This window comes from Pipistrellus hanaki (assembly GCF_964339955.1).
Source record: "Pipistrellus hanaki genome assembly, chromosome: 16".
Classification (NCBI taxonomy): domain Eukaryota; kingdom Metazoa; phylum Chordata; class Mammalia; order Chiroptera; family Vespertilionidae; genus Pipistrellus; species Pipistrellus hanaki.
In genome coordinates this window covers 29,649,277-29,669,719 of record NC_140518.1, presented here as the reverse complement: position 1 = coordinate 29,669,719, position 20,443 = coordinate 29,649,277, and the positions used below count along the sequence as shown (strand labels likewise).

At 49.6% G+C, this 20,443-nt stretch overlaps 1 protein-coding gene across 1 annotated transcript; it reads right to left on the bottom strand.

The window, feature by feature from the left end:
* Nucleotides 1-952: 952 nt before the first annotated feature.
* On the bottom strand, nt 953-19,808 carry LOC311611058 (galectin-9B-like). Its single transcript, XM_084862792.1, has 6 exons — nt 19,788-19,808; nt 13,135-13,246; nt 12,177-12,256; nt 9,043-9,244; nt 6,810-6,935; nt 953-3,107 (listed from the first exon to the last, which is right to left on the bottom strand). The coding sequence occupies exons 2-6, from the start codon at nt 13,171-13,173 to the stop codon at nt 3,054-3,056; spliced, it is 501 nt and encodes a 166-aa protein (XP_084718918.1). The 5' UTR covers nt 13,174-13,246; nt 19,788-19,808; the 3' UTR covers nt 953-3,053.
* Between the last annotated feature and the right edge of the window lie 635 nt (nt 19,809-20,443).

Genomic DNA, 20,443 nt, shown 5'->3' with positions numbered 1-20,443 from the left:
TTCTTCTAATGCCACTTCGTCAAAACAGACTTGCCCAGTCCGTGGTATTTTGTGGAAGAGCCATACTCAAGGAGCCAAATAGCCTCATGTGGCTCACGATCCGCTATTTGCCATCCACTGCCATAGACCTATAGGGCATTATAGTCAGCAACTAGACTCAATGGCAAAAGGGCCCCCTCTAGCTGTATGAGGTCAATCTCTGCTACATCCATGTTTTGTGAACAGACAGGAGAGATGGTTATGGGCTCTCCTTTAACTACTTATGTTCCTCATTCTGTGGAATCTTTGCTGAATCTCAGATTGGGCAGTTCAAAAGATACTTGAGGCCAGGAAGCCAACCAATGACCTGCCATCAGACTTCACTGCGGTACCTATAGGTTTGGGTGAATTCCTCTTTTGTCAAAGGTCTCCAGATATATCTAGGTCCTGTGCCTTCCGCACTCACCTGGCATGGCTGTGGGTAAACAAGGTCCCAGGCTGAATTTTCCAAGGGGTTTTATTGGCTCCAGAAAGTCCTCACCGGGGAGAGGACACACCCCCTTCCTGTGCTAAGGGGAGCTCTCTGTCCATGGGGAGAGCACAGCACAGGGTGACAGGCAGGAGGAGCGGTAAACCAGTGAAATCTACCATCTCGGGCATCCCAGCCATAGAACTAGCTCCCTGGCCTTAGCTTCCTCAGTGATAATGACCTTCAGGAATGTGTCCCCCTAGGGAGAGTGGCCAGGATCAGGTAGCTGGGGTCAGAGGAGCAATGTCTGGAGTTGGACCCCAATGTCCTGGAGAATGTGAGAGAGCCTGACACTGTAGGTTGAGGGAACAAAAATGTAAGAATTAGGAAGTTTTTCCTATCAAAGCTATAGTTTAGGTATTCACTCCATTTCTTTCTTTCTTTCTTTCTTTCTTTCTTTCTTTCTTTCTTTCTTTCTTTCTTTCTTTCTTTTTTTTTGTACCACTTTATTTTGTATTCAGATCCACCCAGGCCTCCCTTTCTCAAATGACAAAGGCATAGCTCTCCCCCATTTCCTGGCAGACAAAGTCTAACAGATAGTTATACCCGCAGACATTCCTGTAGGAGAGAAACATAGTTTTGCACCATTTCCGGGCAGGCATTGCAAATGGCCCCCTCTTGTAACTTGGGCTGATCTTCTGAAGTTAGACATTCATGATAGATTGTGGAACCAGGCCCTTAAGCCAATCAGGGTATGGTGCAGTAACACGTCAAGGGTCAAAGGAGACGGACTGCCTATTCTTTGTGCTTGCCCACCATATTGTTGCTGGGGCATTGTACCCTTTTGCTAAAGTAGAGTGCCTTGTTGTTCTATTTTTAAGCATCTATTGTATCCCTGAGACACTGGTGAAGAGCATTTCTAACAAGAGATGCCCTGGTGACTGTAGGGAGGAGATGTGGTTCATCAGGCGTTGGGTGTAGATGAAACAATGCAATACAATCAGACCTTCTCAGAGATCTCAGAGGGCTTCCATCTCAGACAATTCAATTCTCCACCAAGATGTTCAAGGAAACAATGTCTTCCTGTTGAACAAGATTTGGTTCTCAACCTGACAACCCTTTCATGCTGCTACCTCAGCATGACAAAAGCATCTCTTAGGTCACAAACAAAGGAGAGAATGAGATTCAGTTTCCCCCTAAACCTCCTGTTGTTAACCTCTCAAGAAATTGTGCTGTGAATATTTTTTTTTTCTTCCCTAGCTGGTGAAATGGATGATTAGGACCATTTTAAAACATTAAGAGGTCACCAAGAGTGTTAATATTGCTAAGCCTGTGGGAAAAACCCAGGATGACAGGCAGTTGAAGAGCTAGAAGAAAACTTCTGCTGATTTGGAAAAATGAAAAGTAGTCAATCAGTGATAAGTGAAAAAGTGAAGATGCAGCCTGCTGACTTTCTGAAAGACATCCCTGGAACAAGTGCTGAATGTGATTAGGGGGTTGTTAGATACATTTGTTAACGAAAAAACCTGTAAAGAATTTTTTTGGTGAGTTTATTTGAGCCTTACTGTCGACATATGTCGGGAAGCAGAACCTCAAAGGATTGAGATAATGCTCTGGAGAATGACGGGTTACATTTCTATATTTATAAATTTCAATCAAAGGAAAGGGACTTAGGTGAGTTACATGAAATTCATTGGTGATAGATTAGGAAGGTGGGACAAAGGGAAGGGGGGGGGGACCTCTGGGATAGGGTAAAAGGTTAAATGATGGACATGAGCTTCTTTTACAGAGATGGATACAGGATACTCTAACCAAATTAAGTTGACAATTAACCTGATAACAATAACAATGAGGTAATGTCTCCAGTCCATTTGTTGTGCCCTGAGGGGTCCAGGATAAAAAGGAAGTTACAAGTTACCCAGACATCTCACAGATATGTTATCTCAGATGCAGGTAGGCAGAGGGGCTCAGTAAAAGATCAAAGTTGATCTTTGTCAGGTGATATATCTGGGATATGACTACCTACTATAACCTGTTAGATATTTAATTTTTAAACCATTAATTGTGGTTATCTTAGGTCTCTGGGTTTGCAAGACTGCCACGCAGGCCTTCCCTCAGCTTGTCAAGTTACCATGTGGCTCTTTTCTTTCACACATTTAAGAAAAGAATTGTTAGTTCATAGTGTAAACCATACATTAGACAGGTACTGTATATAAGAAAGGTTAAAACAGAGAATCATTTGTGGATCTGGAATAAATTAACTCAATTTACATTGTGTCTAATGGGAAAATTGATTTGGTATTTTAATAAATTGCTATTCCAACAGCCTTCCAGAATAATTTAAGTTTGAGAACCAGGGTTCTACTGTATTAGTAAGTATACAAGTTAGGAATAAGGCAGAGTCTCCAACTCAGAGGTCCTGGTAGAAGACAAATCATACTCGGGAGCCAGGCAGCAAGGCAAACATCTTTACTTATATGCAGAAGGGTGCGCACACGTGGTCTGGAAGCCTGTGCACACCAAGCAGGTGAGATGCTAGGCTCTGTAATCCCTGAGGCATCTCTTGATTGGAGCTCAGGCGCACAGTCTTTCACGATTAGCTAATTCAAAGCCTTTGCTGTTTCAAGATGGTGTCTCTCAGGGGGAGAATTATGGGATTCTGTTGAAAAGAGAACAGGAAATTCAGGGTGGGGTCACACCTGCAACCAGGCTCCCACACACTATAGAGGGGATGCTCCAGTGTGAAGCTTCCGTCTCTGGATTCTCCCATTCACCTTCCCTCTCCTGTCAGCCTTGGTGCAACTTCCTGCCACTGTCCCAGCCCCCATCATGGCCACCTGCCCTCAGCCCCTCCACAGGCAGCTCCCCTAACTCCAGGGCTCCCCGCTGACTTGTACCTGCAGGAGGGAGCGGGTTGTGTGCTGATGGAGGTTGCAGACTTACAGAGAACATCTGTCCAGGGGTGCTCTGCACTGTGTGGACCAAAGTTTGTGTGTGGAAGAAAGAAATGGTGTTTTTCACCTGCTCTCACCAGCGCGAAGACCACTATTGGCCACCAGAGGGCACCACTTAACACACACCCTCCCAGCAACTGCAGATGGGGAACCCTCTCAGTAGTCAAGACCAGACTCTGAAAACTGTAGGGTACAGGTGTTTCTCCTCTTAAGAGGGTTAGGTAGGGTCAAAAGTTCCTTCTGGAGAGGAATGTGCCGTCTTCCGTCTTCCTTTGTGGCCTCTTGGCCCATCTCCCTACTCAGGGGAATTTCTCTAGTGTAGTTTCACTTTGCAGAAAGAAATAATTGAGGGCCATCATGTCCACAGAATGGCAGGGGCTTGGGCAATTCAGCTTGTTTCCCAATTCATCAGCCCAGCTAACCACCCTTCCCCCTTTCAACCCCCATTCTCACCCCACCCAGGTCAAAAGGGTGGCCCGGGGGTCTGGCCTCAGCTGTGCCAGTTGCCCTGTGGCAGAGGCCTAATGCCTGGCCCTGCCTCCTCCTTTTAACCCACAGGAAGAACCAAAGTGAAGACTTTCCAAAGAGAAAGCAAGAGACTTACAAAGGAAGCGTTGGTGGCAGTGGCCTATGAATAACTTGGAGGCTGAAGCGGAGAAAAATAAAAATGGTGGTTAATATTGGTGCCACAGGACGGGGAGATGACAGCCGAAACGGTGGTCAGAAATGCCTCCCAGACCCGCACTCACTTCCTTCCTGCTCCCATCAAGCCTCCCTGAGCTTGTGGTGCCCAGATGCTCACCCACCATCCCAGGTAACTGTGGTTAAAAACAGGGAGGGGGCGGGCAGAGGAGAGGGGACATCCTGCCAGCTCCTCTAGAGAGCGAGAAGGATGTGTCTGACATAGGACATACAGCTACCTCAGCTCCCAGAGGCAAAACCATTACTAGCCATGTCCTATTTCACCAGGAGAGTGAAAACTAGTATTTAGTGAGGACTACTGTGTGCCAAGCTCTGGCTTCAGTGCTTTATGAGGGAGGCATCCTTAGCTTCCCTTTTGCTAAGTGAGACAACAGGTTCAGAGAGGTTAAGCATCTTGCCCAAGCCAGTCCCGGTAGCAAGCGATCAAATACAAAATGGTACCCAGTTGTGTCTGGGTGTATCAGCATACCCTGTGTGCCCAAGGCCAGGGCCAAAGTCGGGCTGCCCTGCAAAGGCTCCCAGGAGCTCCACCATCCTAAGGCCAGTGTGGCAGGTGGCAGGGGCCCACCCTGCAGTGTGATGGGCCACAGGAAGCTGGGAAGGGAGGCACCCTTGCCCCTTCCCCCACTGCTCAAGTGGCCAAGGAACGGCCAAGGCACCCTCCTGTTCCTGCGCAAGGCCCCTCCCCACCCAGCAGACTGGTCTGCTTTCCCTGACTGGTCTCTCCTTCTACTGACTGTGCAAATCACACCATTGATCCAGTCCCCACTGCACTCCAGGCACTGGGCACAGTGCTGCATACACAAAGGGACAAGTCTCAATCCCAAGCTTATGGTTTGGGGGAAAGAGCAGGTGGAATGACGGAGATCGACATGTAAGTACAGATATAACTGGACATGTTGACTGCCTTGCACAGAGTTGTTAAAAGTCCATCAGGTCAGGGAGGGGTGGGGCATCCAGCAACCTGCCAGGCAGGGAGAGGACCTGAAGAGCCACATTGAAGCAGAGCACTGAACGCAGTTATGGGTTGGCTCGGGTGAGGTAACAAAGGGTCCTTATGGCCTCAGGACAGCAGATGCAAAAGCATGGTGACCGGAAGGAGCCTGGAGTGAGTAATGGAGGCTGACGGAGGGTCTTGGTGGGTGAGGTGGGAGGCCGGCTGGTGGGTTGGCCAGGAGTAGGGAGGATTCTGTTCCTTCAGCTGGGGAACTGGAGCTCTATTAGCCTGGGGCCTTTTAGGTTTTTAAGGAAGGAGTAGATGCTATTAGATTTGCTATAGGCCCTGCTACCTCCTTCCTGTAACTAGCTTCTTTCTCAGACCCTTTGTCTTTCTTGCTGACTGCTTAGCCTCCGAGGTTCTCTTTATTTATTTATTTATTTATTTATTTAAATATTTTATTGTATGTTTTTAAAAAATATATATTTTATAGATTTTTTTACAGAGGGGAAGAGAGAGGGATAGAGAGTTAGAAACATCGATGAGAGAGAATCATCGATCAGCTGCCTCATGCACACTCTCTACTGGGGATGTGCCCACAACCAAGGTACGTGCCCTTGACCGGAATCGAACCTGGCACCTTTCAGTCTGCAGGGTACGCTCTATCCACTGAGCCAAACCGGTTTTGGCAGGTTCTCCATATTTAAATTAATTTTCCTTTCTGCTCTTTGGGCTCATGTGCGTAACAGAGAGTCTGCCAGCATTTCACCTTAAGGATCTAATCAAAATGCTTTGAAAACAAAAGGTGCCATGGGATGAAGAGAAGCTTGAATGAGTCAAGTAAGAGTGGGAAGGCAGGGGCCCACAGGAGAGGACGAAAGCCAGGCAGGCAGGGACCGACAGAGTAGGCAAGAGGGAGAAGTAACAGAGATGAGGACAAAAGAGAGAGGAGCTCATATTTGTTGCAGGCCTACTGTGTGCTTTTCCCATTTGGGAGCGCATTCAAATACCAAAAGTGGAAATAACATCTCTAATCCAGGCGCCTGGGGCCCTGTGGCAATGTGGGCCAGGCTTATGCCAATCTTCCCACTTTTCACAAAAAGTGAGATATTCAGATTTCCATGTGACATCACCGGACCTGGAAAATATTTGGTAAAATGCCCATAACATTTACCACCTTCACCATTTTCAGGAACACAGTGGAGGGCCATTCAGTACCTTCACACTGTGGTGCAGCCATCATCAGGACTCAGCTCCACAACGCACACCGACTCCTGACCTTGTGCATGTTGGCACCACATTCAAAGTTGGAAAACACAGAGAGAGTCCAATAGACCCTGGGGTGGCCCATGGGGGCCATTTCGTGTCCTCTGACATGTATCCCCTCATTGTGCCCACACAGTACCTCCTGGAGAGGCTGTGACTGGGCCCCTTGCACAGATGAGGAAACTGAGGCTTGGAGAGGCAGACTCACTTGTCTGACATCCCACAGCTGGTGACAATGGGTCTCATGGAACCACATGGCCTGGTAATAAGTGAGGGAGTAGTGACAGACAAGGTGGTAAGGAGTCTGGCTGAGGCAGGTGCTCTGGACAGAAATGGTGCCATAAGAAGAATGGGGCAGGGATAGCCAGAGGTATGTCCTCTCCCCAGAGTCACCTGGGTGAGAGATTAGCTGGAACCTTTGGCTCCTCCCAAAAGGGCCTAGGCATAGTAGACTGGCTCCTGCACCCAGACCCTGGGACAGGTGCTATTTGGACAATCTGACCTGGTCCTTGGAGTCGGTGACAGAGATGTCTATGTGCTCCACGGGGCCGGTGACAGAGATGTAGGTAACACGGTTGTAGCTCACACGGTGTGCGTACTGCACAAAGTGATCTCCATCCACCATCACCTGTCAACAGGAGCACATAGTCCAGGAGAGAGGTTCCAGACCAGGGCAGGGAGCACACCGGAGCACTAGGACCCCTGATTCTAGAAATTAAGGCCTGTCCGGTTTTCACCTCCATCCCCTGTAGGTGGGGGGGCCAGCCGTCAGAGCTGCTCCAGGTAAGGAACACACATGTGATCCCAAATGCAGCCAAACCCAGTCACCACTTGGCTCTAGTTTTGGCTTCTGAGTTCTTGTTTGATCATTGCTCTGGGTGTGTCTTTCTCAGCTCACCGGGGAAGTCATTTCAATGTGCTCATTTCAATGGGCATAAAGTGCTCCTGGGAGCAGAGGAGAGGGGGCCTCAGGTTGCACACTGAGGGCCTGGGAGCACCCTTCACACAGAGAAGCACAGACACAGCCATCCTGAAGTATGGTCACAACCATACTTAGGTAAAAACTGCTGTTTGAATTTTAACCCTGCTATTCTGGCTTCTGCATGCACTTACTTGTTTATTGATTTTTATTTATTTATTATTTTTTTATTTTTTTACAGAGAGGGATAGAGAATTAAAACCTCAATGAGAGAGAGTCAACAATCAGCTGCCTCATGCATACCCCCTTCTGGGGATGTGCACGCAACCAAGGTACATGCCCTTGACCGGAATCGAACCCGGGACCTTTCAGTCCTCAGGCCGAAGGTCTACCCACTGAGCCAAACCGGTGCGGGCGCATTCACTTGTTTAAGCAACAGGATAGTTACTTCCAGACTGAGGCCTGGAGATTCACAAAGGTAATTTTTCTGTGCCTGTGGACGTGAACTACAGGAGATCGATTCCCACTGACTCAGTAGCTCCAGGACTAGAAACTGTAGATAACCTTTAGAGAGTAGTAACTCTGCTTGATTCTGCCTCTGTAAAACTGCTTTCCAAGATGGGGCCACATTCCAATGTCCGGCAGGATGTGGCTGGGAGCTGCCTGCAGGCTGTTCTCAGCAATTAGAATTTAGAACAAAGGAAAATTTTTGTGGTTTGGACCTTTAAAAGGACTGCCTACACCTGGAATGGCGCGGTCATGAGCGTGGCCACCTCCGTGTAGTGCTCTTGTTGCAGTCCTGGCCAGTTCAATAAATTCTTGCCTGCTTTTTTAATCAATCAGCAGCCTCCGGTGGTCTTATTCTGACTCCAGGGTTCGACTCCACAACAATCCCTCTCCCCCAGCCCAGCAGCACTGCTCTGCCTGCAAGAGCAATGACTCCACCTGCAGCCCTGAGCCACCACTGGGCCTGCAGAAGGGCTGCCACAGCATCACCACAAACAGGGGCTGTCAGGGACCTGGAGCGGACAAGGCTGCAGCAGAGGATGGAAGTCACCTGCACCCGCGGCCAATATCAGCTCTTATTTCCTGGTAACAGAAGCAACAGGTGCTCTGTAGGTGCAGGTGAAGAGTGTAAAGTCCTGTGTTCTGTATAATGGCATTGCTTGGGTAATGAGTTAAGGGTGTTTCTCCCTGCCTGACAGTGATAAGGGCAGTGATAGAATGCTGGGAAGCACCTAGAATTGTAAGACCTATTCCTCATGCTCTGTCCACTGTGATTGGTTCATTCTGATTAAAGAAGGCACATTCTAACCTGGCTGGCAGTCCTGTGGGACCTGGGGACTTGCCTGGCAATGCAGCCCAGCCTCCCCACGTGGAGCAGCCTATTCTCATGGAAAGATGCACGACTGCCTTGCAGAGACCAGAGCTACAGCCCTTTGAAGGCCCAGCCCTGGCATATCACTAGCCTTTGAAGATCACCAGCACTTTTACACACCTGCAGGCCTTCTCAAATCTCCCGTCTGCTTACCTGTTAACTGCCCATTTGGCATCCCCTTTGGCTACTTCCCTGTCAATCCTTTGTCCTTTTACCCAAAAAAAGCAGCTGGCTTATGGGGTGCAGAGCATATTTTTGTGGATGACCTACTGCTCTCCTCATACTGCTGGAGGTGTTGGAATAAATGCTCATTATGATTCAGCACTGTCTCTGCTGAATTGGCTCAAGTAGTGACAGGCAGTGAGGACACGTTGGCTGTCTGTTTACAATAGGGCAGGGGGACAGGCAGTGGGAGGGTGGGAGGAGAATCCTTCTCACCTCGAATTGGGTTTTCTTCACCACGATGCGGATCTCAAAGGGCTTCTCTGTCTGGAAGGGCATATGCATCTTCCTCTCTTCATACCCCCAGCGCCCGTTCTGCTTGGTGTTACAGACCACATACCAGCCCGCTTCAAACCGAGGGTTGAAGTGGAAGGCAATGTCATCGTTACTGAATCCCTCATGCAAGTTCACAATAAACCTAGGTGGACGGAAATCAGTGTTCTGGTTTATTCTAATGGTAGAAGCAGGAGGGCCCGGGGCCTCTGACTTCCTTGTGTGTGCCTGGGAACTTGCCTACAATCTGTGAGGCAGGTATGCACCCACCCCACTTTGCTGCCTTCCTTTGTGTATACCTAATTTGCTCTTAGTGTGTTGTGTGTAATTATTGCATTTTACTCTTTGCAGTGTGACTTTAAGCAGGAATTGGGTAAAGAACAATGTAGACTCTAGCCTTAGGAAGTATAGGTCTTGGAAACTGACCTCACATTTGCATGAACATGCAAATCCAGGAATTTGCCCAGAAGCAAGAGCCTCTCATGCCCAGTGGGCACTGGTTAGAGGCCAGCCCATGGCTGCTCTGTTGGGAAGCAAGAGAACAAATGAAGAGAAGAGGTGACATTTATGGGGTTTACCTGCAAAGAAGGTGTTTAACAGGGGAGGCATGGGATGGATATGGGCTCTCCAGGCACGAGAACGTCCGGGATGTGTATCTGTCCCTCATCGTAGGCTGGTGTGTGTCCCACACATGAGGTGTGGAGGGGTGCCCTAATGTCCATAGGCCTGGACCCTGACCCGAACTGGTACTGTTTGTCATTTGGGAATGATACAGAGCATGCTATTGTGTCGTCACTGAACTCAGGAAAGGGGGTGACTCCCTTCTTTGGGGGTGGTTACTGAGGCAGTGTTCAGAAAGCCCCCACATAAGTGGTGATTCATTCTTGTCTCTCCTCAGAAGGAAGTCCTCACCCTCAAAGCTTCCTTTGGGTTCTGAGGTGAGAAATTAAAACAAAAGAACCTTCCAGCCCAGGCAGTGTGCTCAGTGGTTGAACATCGATCTATGAACCAGAAGGTCATGGTTCAATTCCTGGCTGGGATACAGGTCAGGTTGCAGGCTCAGTTTCTAGCAGGAGGCCATCCAATCAGTGATTCTCTCACATCATTGATGTTTCTATCTCCATCTCCCTCTCCCTTCATCTCTGAAATCAATAAGAATATACTTTAAAAAAAAAAAAAAAAAGAGTCTTAACCTCTTTGGCTTAGTGGATAGAGCATTCAACTACTGACCAAAGAGTGAGGGTTTGATTCTGGACAAGAGCATGCGCCTCTGTTATAGGCTTGATCTCTGGACCTGGTTGAGGAGTGTGAGGGAGGCAACCAATCCATGTGTCTCTCTCACTTGGATTTTTCTTCTTCTCTGTCTCTCCCTCTTTCTTCCACTCTCTAAAAATGATTAGAGGGGAAAAAAATCCTTGGGCAAAGATTAACAAAAAATAAATTAGAAAAGAAAAGAAAAAGAAACTTCCAAGGAGCCAGGCTTACCAAAGGGCCACAATACTAGTTTGTTTGGCCTTTTCCCAGACACATGCCCAGGAACAAGCCCCAATACGAGGTTCTCCCGAAGGCATCACTGTCTACTCCAGCCTTCCGTGACCTGAGCATGATGTGGTCCACAGCCTGCTTCTTGGGGTCACTCTGTTGTCCCAACTAATGCATAGCACCCAGGGAATTCTCCCCACTTTTGTGTCTTCTGCTTTCCACACAAGGCCAGGAACTTTTCCAAGCCCAGAGGTGGCCCATTAGACATTCTATTCAATTCCTCCAGAGCCCATTTGGTGTCTCTGTGGAGGAGGCAGAGCTCTGGGGGCCTCTTCAATACCAGCTCCCTCTGGAGGCCTTCAGCCAGTCTGAGGACATGAAAAGGAAAGGAGACTCCCAGTGACTCTGGAACCAGAAAACTGAGTCCAGATTCCTCTGTACATGAGGCTATCATTTCTGAAATATCTCTGGGTGCATCTGTCCCTCGGTGGTCATCCAGCTCCATTTCTCTGGTCCCAGGGATGAGAGTACAAAAGAGCCAATGGGAAGAAGTGGGGACAGTAGGACAGGAGACAGGCAGAGGGAGAAGTAGAGAGAAGGGATGGAGGGTCAGAGGTGAGGGCTCAGCTTCCCCAATGGCAGGGTTTAGGGCCATCTGGGAGCCTCACCCTCCATGGCATCTCCTAGAGGCACTCAGGGCTCGGGGAGATGTCACAGGGTGAGTGTGCCTATGCCCACCTGGTAGGGAAGGGGATGGTGGACAAAGTCAACTAGAATCTACAAGCTGAGATGAGGAAGGGCCCAGCCTGGGATGTGAAAGGGTCCAGAAGGTCCCCAGGGCTCTGTGTGAGGTGATGAAAGGAGCACTGGGGACCAAAGACATCTGGGATTGAGACAGAGGCTCCCAAGAGAGGGCCGTGCATGCAGAAGGGCTTCTGTGGGCACCGTGGGCTTCAGCAGGCAGCCACCAGGTGGGAGGGCCCCACCCAAATCAGGTAAGAGCCCCTCACCTCCTCACCACCCGGACCTCAGCTCGGGCAGCCAGGGCTGGGCCAGCATTAGAGGGCGCTCGGCCTCTGAGAAGATGGGAAAGTCTTCCCTGAGCCCCAAAGGCCCCTCTTGGGTGGGAGACAGTGCCAAGGAGATGTTTGTATTTTGAATTGCCTTCGTGTTTTCTAGGAATGAACTTGAAACAGAAAGAGATGGGATTACATTTGATGCCAAGTTTAAATATTTCCACATCAGCCAAACTAGGGCCACGGAGGAAGTAAATGTTGTTATGGGATGTAAAGGAGGCATTGTTTTTACATCTCTGGGTCTTTGCATGCAAAGATCAAGCCTAGCCCATAAAGATCATCCCCTGGGCTGGCCTGAGACCGTGAGTTCAGGATCTGCCTGTGTCTCTGGGGAGTCTACGTTAATGGTGTCCAGATGCTATTGGCAGAAGGCAGTGTTGGTAGGGACCAGGCCCTACTCTTTAGCATCACCTTAGCCAGGCACAGGCAGCTTGGACAGTGTTGGGGGAACCAGCCTGAGCTGACAGGGGCCATGGTTTGCTAAGGGGCTAGGCTGGGGGAAACAACAGTTCCAGTTACCTGGTTCCTAAGGACTTAAGAAAAGTTCCTTTGATAGTGATCACATGTCCATCCTTGAGACCCCCTTCGATGGGGTGTGCCTGCAGGGAGAAGAGGCCAGTCAGTTAGGGTCCTGCTCCCTCTGTCCAATCCTTCTGGCACTTGCTAATTGCCCCCAAACTCCCAATCATGCTCCACACTTCCAAACCCCCTCCGTGTGTCAGGACCAATCAAATCCCCTAGATATGCTGCCTCCATCCTTACGGCAATCTTGAGAGGTAGCTCAAGGATTATCCCTAATTTACAGATGTAGCCGAAGCCGGTTTGGCTCAGTGGTAGAGCGTCGGTCTGCGGACTTAAAGGTCCCAGGTTCTATTCCGGTCAAGGGCATGTACGTTGGTTGCGGGCACATCCCTGGCAGGGGGTGTGCAAGAGGCAGCTGGTCGATGTTTCTCTTTCATTGACGTTTCTAGCTCTCTATCTCTCTCCCTTTCTCTCTGTTAAAAATCAATAAAATATATATATATAAAAATACAGATGTGGAAACTGAGGCCCAGACAGGGAAAAGCAGTTCACCTGAGGTCACCTAGCTGGAATCAACTGAACCCAGGGAGGCCATCTCCTAAGTCAGTGCCCAGGCCTGGCTGCAGGGCTCCCCTTTCATTCCAACAGAGGCTGACTCTTCCAGTGCTGCCCAGTGCCCTCCTGCCCCTCACACCCAGGACAGATCAAGCGCCCAGAGGGAGCTCAGCATCATCTGTGCAATGCACCACTGCGGTGATTATCACCCCTGGGTCCTAAGAGGCAGGTGAGACAGGCCTGGGGCAGAGAGTGTGTCCAGATTGCCCCATCGGGCATGTCAGCCCCCCATACCACCTCTGCCACCCAGTCTGGTTTCCTAGGAGACCCAGTGCGGCTTCCCTGGAATGGGAACCAGTCAGCCCCACAACATCGCCTGTGCCCACAGCCTGGAACTCACTGCGGCCACGAAGGAATTCGAACTGCTGCTGGCCCCCATCTCTTCACCACCTCTCTGGTCACAGCTGCTCCTCACACCAGCCAGGCAGTTCTCTGCACTGGGGAGAACTTTACTGTGAAACAGAAAACAAAGCTATTTGGCAGTTATTCCACGGGGAGGAGCCAGGAGGAAGAGGACATTGATTTAGAGAAAGAGAGGGAAATTTGGGGAGAAGGGACCAGGATGGGATTCAGGGGCAGGTAAATAGACACTCCACTGACTTTTCCTTCCTCTCTGAATTGTTTTCTGTTCATGTACAGGTTCTCAGAGTCTGGCCACTGCCATGACAGCGAGTTTCAGAGGCTGATGCCCATGGGTGTATGGCTGTGTCTCCTGATGGCTGTGTTGCAATGTCCAGAAAACATAATTTTCAAAGATGATTCTGTTGTGGGGTCAAACCCTGGAGTCAGAATAAGACCACCAGAGGCTGCTGATTGAGTAAAAGAAGCAGGCAAGGATTTATTGAACTGGCCAGGACGGCCCCAAGAGCACCACACACAGGTGGCCACACTCATGACCATGCTGTTCCAGGTGTAGGCAGTCCTTTTAAAGGTCCAAACCACAAAAATTTTTCTTTATTCTAAATTATAAATGCTCAGAACAGCCCGCAGTGCCACTCCCAGCCACATCCTCCTGGACAATGGAATGAGGCCCTATCTTGCGAAAGCAGTTTTTTACAGAAGCAGAACCAAGAGGGAGTCAGTAATCTCTAAAGATTATCTACAATTTCTACTCCTGGAGCTACTGAGTCAGTGGGAATCGGTCTCCTGTAGTCCTGGTCCACAGGCACGAGAAAATTGCCTTTGTGAGTCTCCAGGCCTCAGTCTGGAAGCTGAGGTAACTACCCTATTGTTTAAGCAAGTAAGTGGGTGCAGAAGCCAGAATAGCAGGGATAAAATTCAAACAGCAGTTTTTAACTAAGTATGGTTGCTACCATACTTGAGATTCATGTCCTATAAACATATTGCCAGCCATGTCACAGCTTCTAGCTAAACACTTAGACTAGCACCCAGACTGCCCCACCCATTAAGTTCCCCTTGTAGAAAGCTCTGGGTAACCTAGATAACTGACCTTATGAATGACCCCACTTTTACCTTCCTGCACTCTAATTCCCACCTATCCACCCTGCCTTGGACCTCAATCAAGGCAGAACCCTAGTCCCTGATTTCACTCTCTCTCTTCCTGCAACCTTGCTGTGTGGCCTCCAGGACTTGTCAGTAATAAACCTGTGCCTTCAGTGTACCCTGGGGGTTGCTGCTGAGGTGCATCTTGCAGTCACAATCAGAGCCACAAGGGTGGTTTTGTCACCACATTGGCTCTGATTAGGGAACTGTCTGTGGGGGCTCAGCGCAGGTAGGATGGGGCCAGGTGAGTGCCCCAGGCTTTACTAGCCATTAGGTTGAAACTATCCAACAAAACAGCCTGGCAGTTCCTTCAATTACCCTTTGATCCAGCAATTCCACTTCTGTAAATATACTCTAAAGAACTGAAATCAGGGAATTTTCAGTTGCATTATTCACAATAGCTAAGAGATGAATAGAATAACAAAATTTATAGATATAGAATGGCATTACTCCTTAAAAAGAAAAGAAAAAAAATTATAATTTATTAACATTTATTTTACATGAAACAATTTTCAAAGAATACATTAAAGAAACCATATAGCCCTAACCAGTTTGGCTCAGCAGATAGAGTGTCGGCCCTGGGATTGAGGGGTCCCAGGTTTGATTCTGGTCATGGGCACGTATCTCAGTTTCTGGCTTGATGCCTGGCCTGGTTGGCACACATATGGGAGGCAACCAATCAATGTGTCTCTCTCACATCAATGTTTCTCTCTGTGTGTCTCTCCCCTTCCCTTCTATTCTGTCTAAAAAGATACTGATTCTATTACATTATAAAAACTTGAGAGTGGGAATCAAAAGGGACCACTTCCTATCTTGACCAGCTCAAGGAAGGCCTGTGTAGCAGCCTTACAAATCCAGACACTTATAGTAACCACCAAGAATGGTTTGAAGTTAACATTTTTAAGTTAAAAATCAATTTATGGTGGGTAGTCATTTCTTAGGCTTCTTAACTGGGAAGATCAACAATTTATTTGGACTGTAATGCCCCAGGGATATACATAAATTCCCATCTATTTCACCCAGATAGTAAAAGCTGATTTAAATTTCCTAGAGTTCCCACTCTAATCCAGAATGTAGATGATTTATGTTCTGGGTTATTACTAGACTCTCAAAAGGACACAACTTACCTACTGCAGCACTAGCTATAAAAGGACATAAGGTCTCAAAGGATAAGGTCCAATTTTGCTCACCTAAAGTAAACTGCTTTGGCCATGTCTATCTAAAGATGGGCTACTGATTAGCCCTGAGAGACTTAGAGGAACCCTACCTTTCCCTCTTCCAAAAACAAGAAAGCAGCTTAGAGGATTCCTGGGGTTGACTGGATATTGTAGAAATTGTGTTCCAAACTTTTCATTGACAGCCCAACCTCTATATGCCCCAATTGAAGTCAGAAAAACCAGATCCAATTCAAAGAGCCCTGCAGGAAACCAAGCTGTAGAGGCTCTCAAGGAAGTACTGTCTAAAGCTCCTGCTCTGGGACATCCAATCTATAAACTTCCCTTCTTCCTTTCCACACATGAAAGCGATGGAAATGCTTTAGAAGTTCCAACTCAGAAACATGGAGATCACCACAGACCTATAGGGCATTATAGGCTGCAACTAGATTCAGTGGCAAAAGGGCCCTCCCTCTGGCTGTATGAGGTCAGTCAGTGCTACAGCCATATTATGTGAACAGACAGAAGAGATGGTTATGGGCTCTTCTTTAACTATTTATGTTCCTCATTTTGTCAAGTTTTTGCTGAATCTCAGATTGGGCAGTTCAGAAGATTCTTGACTCCAGGAAGCCAACCAATGATGTGCCATCAGACTTCACATGGGATACCTATAGATTTGGATTTCTCTCTTCTCAAAGGCCCCTAAAGATATAGAGATCCTGGGCCTTCCTCACTCACCTGGCATGGCTGTGGGTAAGCAAGGTACCAGGCTGAATTTTCCAAGGGGTTTTATTGGCTCCAAAAAGTTCTCACTGGGGAGAGGACACTGTCCCTGGGAGGCCCCAGGGCACCCCCTTTCCTGTGCTAAAAGGAGCTCTCTGTCCATGGGGAGAGCACAGCACAGGGTGACAGACAGGAGGAGCGTTAAACCAGTCTACCATCTCGGGCCTTCCAGCCATAGGACTAGCTCCCTGGCCTTAGCTTCCTCAGTGATAATGACACCGTCAGGGATGTGTCCCCCTAGGCAGAGTGGCCAGAATCAGAAAGCTGGGGCCAGAGGAGCAAAATCTGGCATTGGACCCCAGTGTCCTGGAGAATGTGAGAGAGACTGACACTCTGGGATGAGGGGACAGAGATGTAAGAATTGGGAAGTTTTTCCTATCAAAGCTATAGTTTAGATATTCTCTTCATTTGTTTTTTTTAATAACCTTTATTTTGTACTCAACTCCACCCAGGCCTTCCTTCCTCGAAAAGACAAAGGCATAGCTCTCCCCCATTTCCGAGTTAAAGTCTAACATGTAATTAAAACTGCAGACTTTCCTGTAGGAGAGACGACACAGTTTGTACCATTTCCGGGCAGGCATTTGGACCAGCCCCCATTTGTAGAGATTACTTGTACCTCTTAGTCAATCTTCACCAATCTTCACATTTCTCTAGTAGTTAATGTCTTCTCTTTAGCCAACTCCCTACAAAACTGAAGAGTCAGGAGGGTGAGGTGCTTGAGAGAGACTGTGAGTTAGAGGGCATTAAAGAGTGGCAGATTCTATGACAAAGTAGGTGCCATCTCTCTCATTTAAAAGGCCAGCGTCCTCTCAACTCTAACCTGGATGAATTAAGTAATTTAATTTCCTCACCTCTGCTGGGTCAGAGTTTGAGCTCACCTCCTGGCCAGGCCCAGAGGCTTAGGCCTCTTTCCTCCTCTTCCTCTCTGGAGGTTCAGAGGGCAGAGCCAGGCCCCCAGGCCAGAAAGGTCTCACTCCAGGGGCTGGTAGGAGTCTTTCAGCCAAAGAGGCTGCTGCCCCAAAGGTTCTGAGGTGCTTCTGGGGCGCATTTCCCTGGCTGTTGCTGAGAGGGCAGCTCGGGGCAGGGCTAACTCCTGACTCCATTTTGTACTGTGGGGCAGGGCGGAGCTATCCTCCATTTTGTAACTGGACCATAGCCCTCACCCAACCAATCAGAGGCAGCCAAAGCAGTGACATCACCACCCCTTGATCTGTTGAAACCCATGTTCTTCTGCCATGCCAATGTCAGTGTGATTGGGACAGAGCCCATGCTAGCATGGAATTCAGGCTTTCTACAATTGCATCGGACTCGGCTCCTTGGGGATCACGAAATCTGGGCGTAACATTCCTAGTTATCCTGGCAACTTCCCTGGCCATTATCAAGGCCATTATCAGATGGGGAAACTGAGCACAGATGGTCTGGTAACTTGTCAAAGGGTGGATCCCAGCAGCCATGCTGTGAAGCCCCACACAGGCTGCTTCTCAGGATGAAGCACAGACATCCTGGCTGCTGGTCCCTGAGGGCTTCCCCAACCAAACAGCCAGTCCTGTCCTGTGTGTGGTTCCAGCTTCCACCCTGGCCTCTGAGGAGGCTGGGCCAGATGCAGCCGGCAGGACTTGGGCAAGGAATGGGGGTGAGGCCCCCGAGGCAGACCCTCATGGAGGTCAGCTGGTCAGCGGAACAGCCAGGCTGTGCGGTCTTCCTGGAACACTTTGGAGGAAGAGGGAGGTGACTCCTGAATGCTGGAAATCACTGGGTCATCCGGGGAGAGAGTGATTGGGTGTGTCTGCGCCTGTAGGGACTCCATCCACCGTCCTTTCTATCTGACACCAAAGCCCTGGATGGTTTTTTTTTTGTTTGTTTGTTTTATCCTCACCCAATTATATGGTTTTTAATTTTAGAGAGGAAAAGAGAGAGAGAGAGAGACAGAGAGAGAGAGAGAGACAGAGAGACAGAGAGACAGACAGAGATAGAGAGAGAGAGAGAGAGACAGAGAGAGAGAGTCAGCGAGATCCTTTGCCTCCGGATTGCACCCCGATAGAGGACCAATCCCACAACCTTTTGGTGATCAGGACGACACTCCAGCCAATGGAGCCATCTGCCAGGGCACCAAGGCCCTATTTGAACTCTGCTGCCCTTTGGGACTGCCGTCTGATTTGCGTAATTACTATGTAGTACCTTTTGGACCCAAGGATAGAAAAGTACAAAGCAGTCACCATGATAAAAAAGTGTCAGGTCCTAGAAGGAGGTCTGGGATCCCCCATCTGACAGACAATGAGCCTAAGGGGACAACTTCTGACCCTGAGCCTCCCCCCACCCACCACACACACACACTTGAGGCAGCAACAGGGTCTGGCCCACTTTCTGCAGCTCCACCTGCAGAGCCTTCTCAAGGTGAGCCCAGGGCCATGCCAGGGCCCCTGCCCAGGGCGGTTGGAGGGGGAGGCCCAGGCAGCTTCAGCCTCAGAGCTGTGCTGCTGTCCACCCGCCTACCCTGTTCCCCACCCAGGAACGGCCCTGTCATCCACCTCCCGGCACTCGGGAGACTGATTGCTGAGGCTGGGAGAGGCTTTTACTGGCGATCCAGGGCACAGTGATCTCCTGGGCCTTGGGCTGCCACCTGCCTGCCTTCCCCCATGAAAGCTCCCCTGTGAACACCTCACCTTTGGGGTAAATCAAGGCACCCTCCTCCCCCACCATCTGGGACATCTGTTAAGTGGCCTCAAGGTTTCTGAGTCTCAGGTTCTCATGGATGGCGTGGGGATAATAAAGCTCAGAGGCTTTAAGCACAGCCACCCAGACAGGGCCCTCACATGTGGCCAAACAGTGGGAAAGGCTGCCATTTTCATCCCACACTGCAGGGCAGCCCCCTCCTCCCTCACTCCCCAGAGGGCCCCTCTGCTCACACCCTGGAACTGCCCTGTTAACTCACCCCCAGGGAGCAGACACCCCTCACAGGTCTTCCCTGCTGCCCCCAGAATCCAAGCCATGTTCCACACTTCTACAGCCCCACCGCGTGCCAGGCACCGTGCACACACCCTATATATGCTACCTCCATCCTCACCCCAATCTTGGGAGGCAGCTCAAGGATTACCCCTACTTTACAGATGTGGAAACTGAGGCCCAGAGAGCTAACAGCAGCTCACCTGAGGCCACCTGGCTAGGAAACGGCAGAACCCAAGGAGGCCATCTCCTAAGTCAGTGCCCTGGCCTGGTTGCTGGGCTCCCGAGAAGCCCTGTTGACATCCCCTTTCACTCCAACAGAGACCAGTGCCCTCCTGCCCTCAGCACCCAGGACAGGTCAGGCGCTCAGAGGGAGCTCAGCACCATCTGTGCAATGCACCACTGCGGTGATTATCACCCCTGGGTCCTGAGAGGCAAGTGAGACTGGCCTGGGGCAGAGGTTGTGTCAGGATTGTCCCATCAGGCATGTCAGCCCCCCATGCACCCTCTGCCACCCCAGTCTGGTTTCCTAGGAGACCCAGAGCAGCTTCCTTGCAAGGCAGCCAGTCAGCCTTCCAGTATCACCTGTGTCCTCAGCCTGGGAACTTACCGCGGAACAGGAGCTGCTGCTGGATCCCACTCTCCACCACCTCTGTGGTCAGGGCTGCTCCTCACACCAGCCAGGCAGTTCTCTTCCCGGAAATGACTTCACTGTGAAACTGAAAAATAACTATTTGGCAGTTGTTGCATGAGGAGGAGCCAGAATAGCTACAGGGTTGCAGTTTTGTAAGTTAGAAAATATTTGCGGATGGATGGAAGTGACATATCAGAGAGGGAACATTTTTTCTCTACCTTATAATTAAATCCATATGAGGCAGATTAACAGGAGAAACACCAAATATAATGGTGCATGTACAAGGGCTCCATGAGAATAGGAGACCCACAGGCAGGCAGACAGTTGAGGCTCAGATGCTGCCCTAAGGTCAGGGGGAGGGGGAGGGGCCTGGGACTTCCCAGGGAAGGAAGACAAGTCACAGGGAGATGGGAAGAGCAAAGCCCAGGATGCTGGGGTGATGGCACAGCAGCTCTGGGTCCTGGCCCTCCTCCCGGGCTTGGTGGGGACGAGTGAGGGCCTGTGGCCCCAGAGGCTGCACTTCTGTGCGTTGGGGCTAAGCCATCTGGTTGTAGATGAGACATTGCCTAAGGCTTAGCTCTTCCTTTGTTTTTGCTCCCATAAATCTTGCCACCAGACCTCACATCCTTCTC

Coding starts and splice junctions, on each gene's coding strand:
- LOC311611058 (XM_084862792.1), bottom strand. CDS start 13,173: ATGGGGGCCAGCAGCAGTTCGAATTCCTTCGTGGCCGCA. Junction 12,257..13,134: donor CGAATTCCTTCGTGGCCGCA/GTGAGTTCCAGG, acceptor TTCTCCCTGCAG/GCACACCCCATCGAAGGGGG. Junction 3,108..6,809: donor TCACCGACTCCAAGGACCAG/GTCAGATTGTCC, acceptor TCTTTTCAACAG/AATCCCATAATTCTCCCCCT.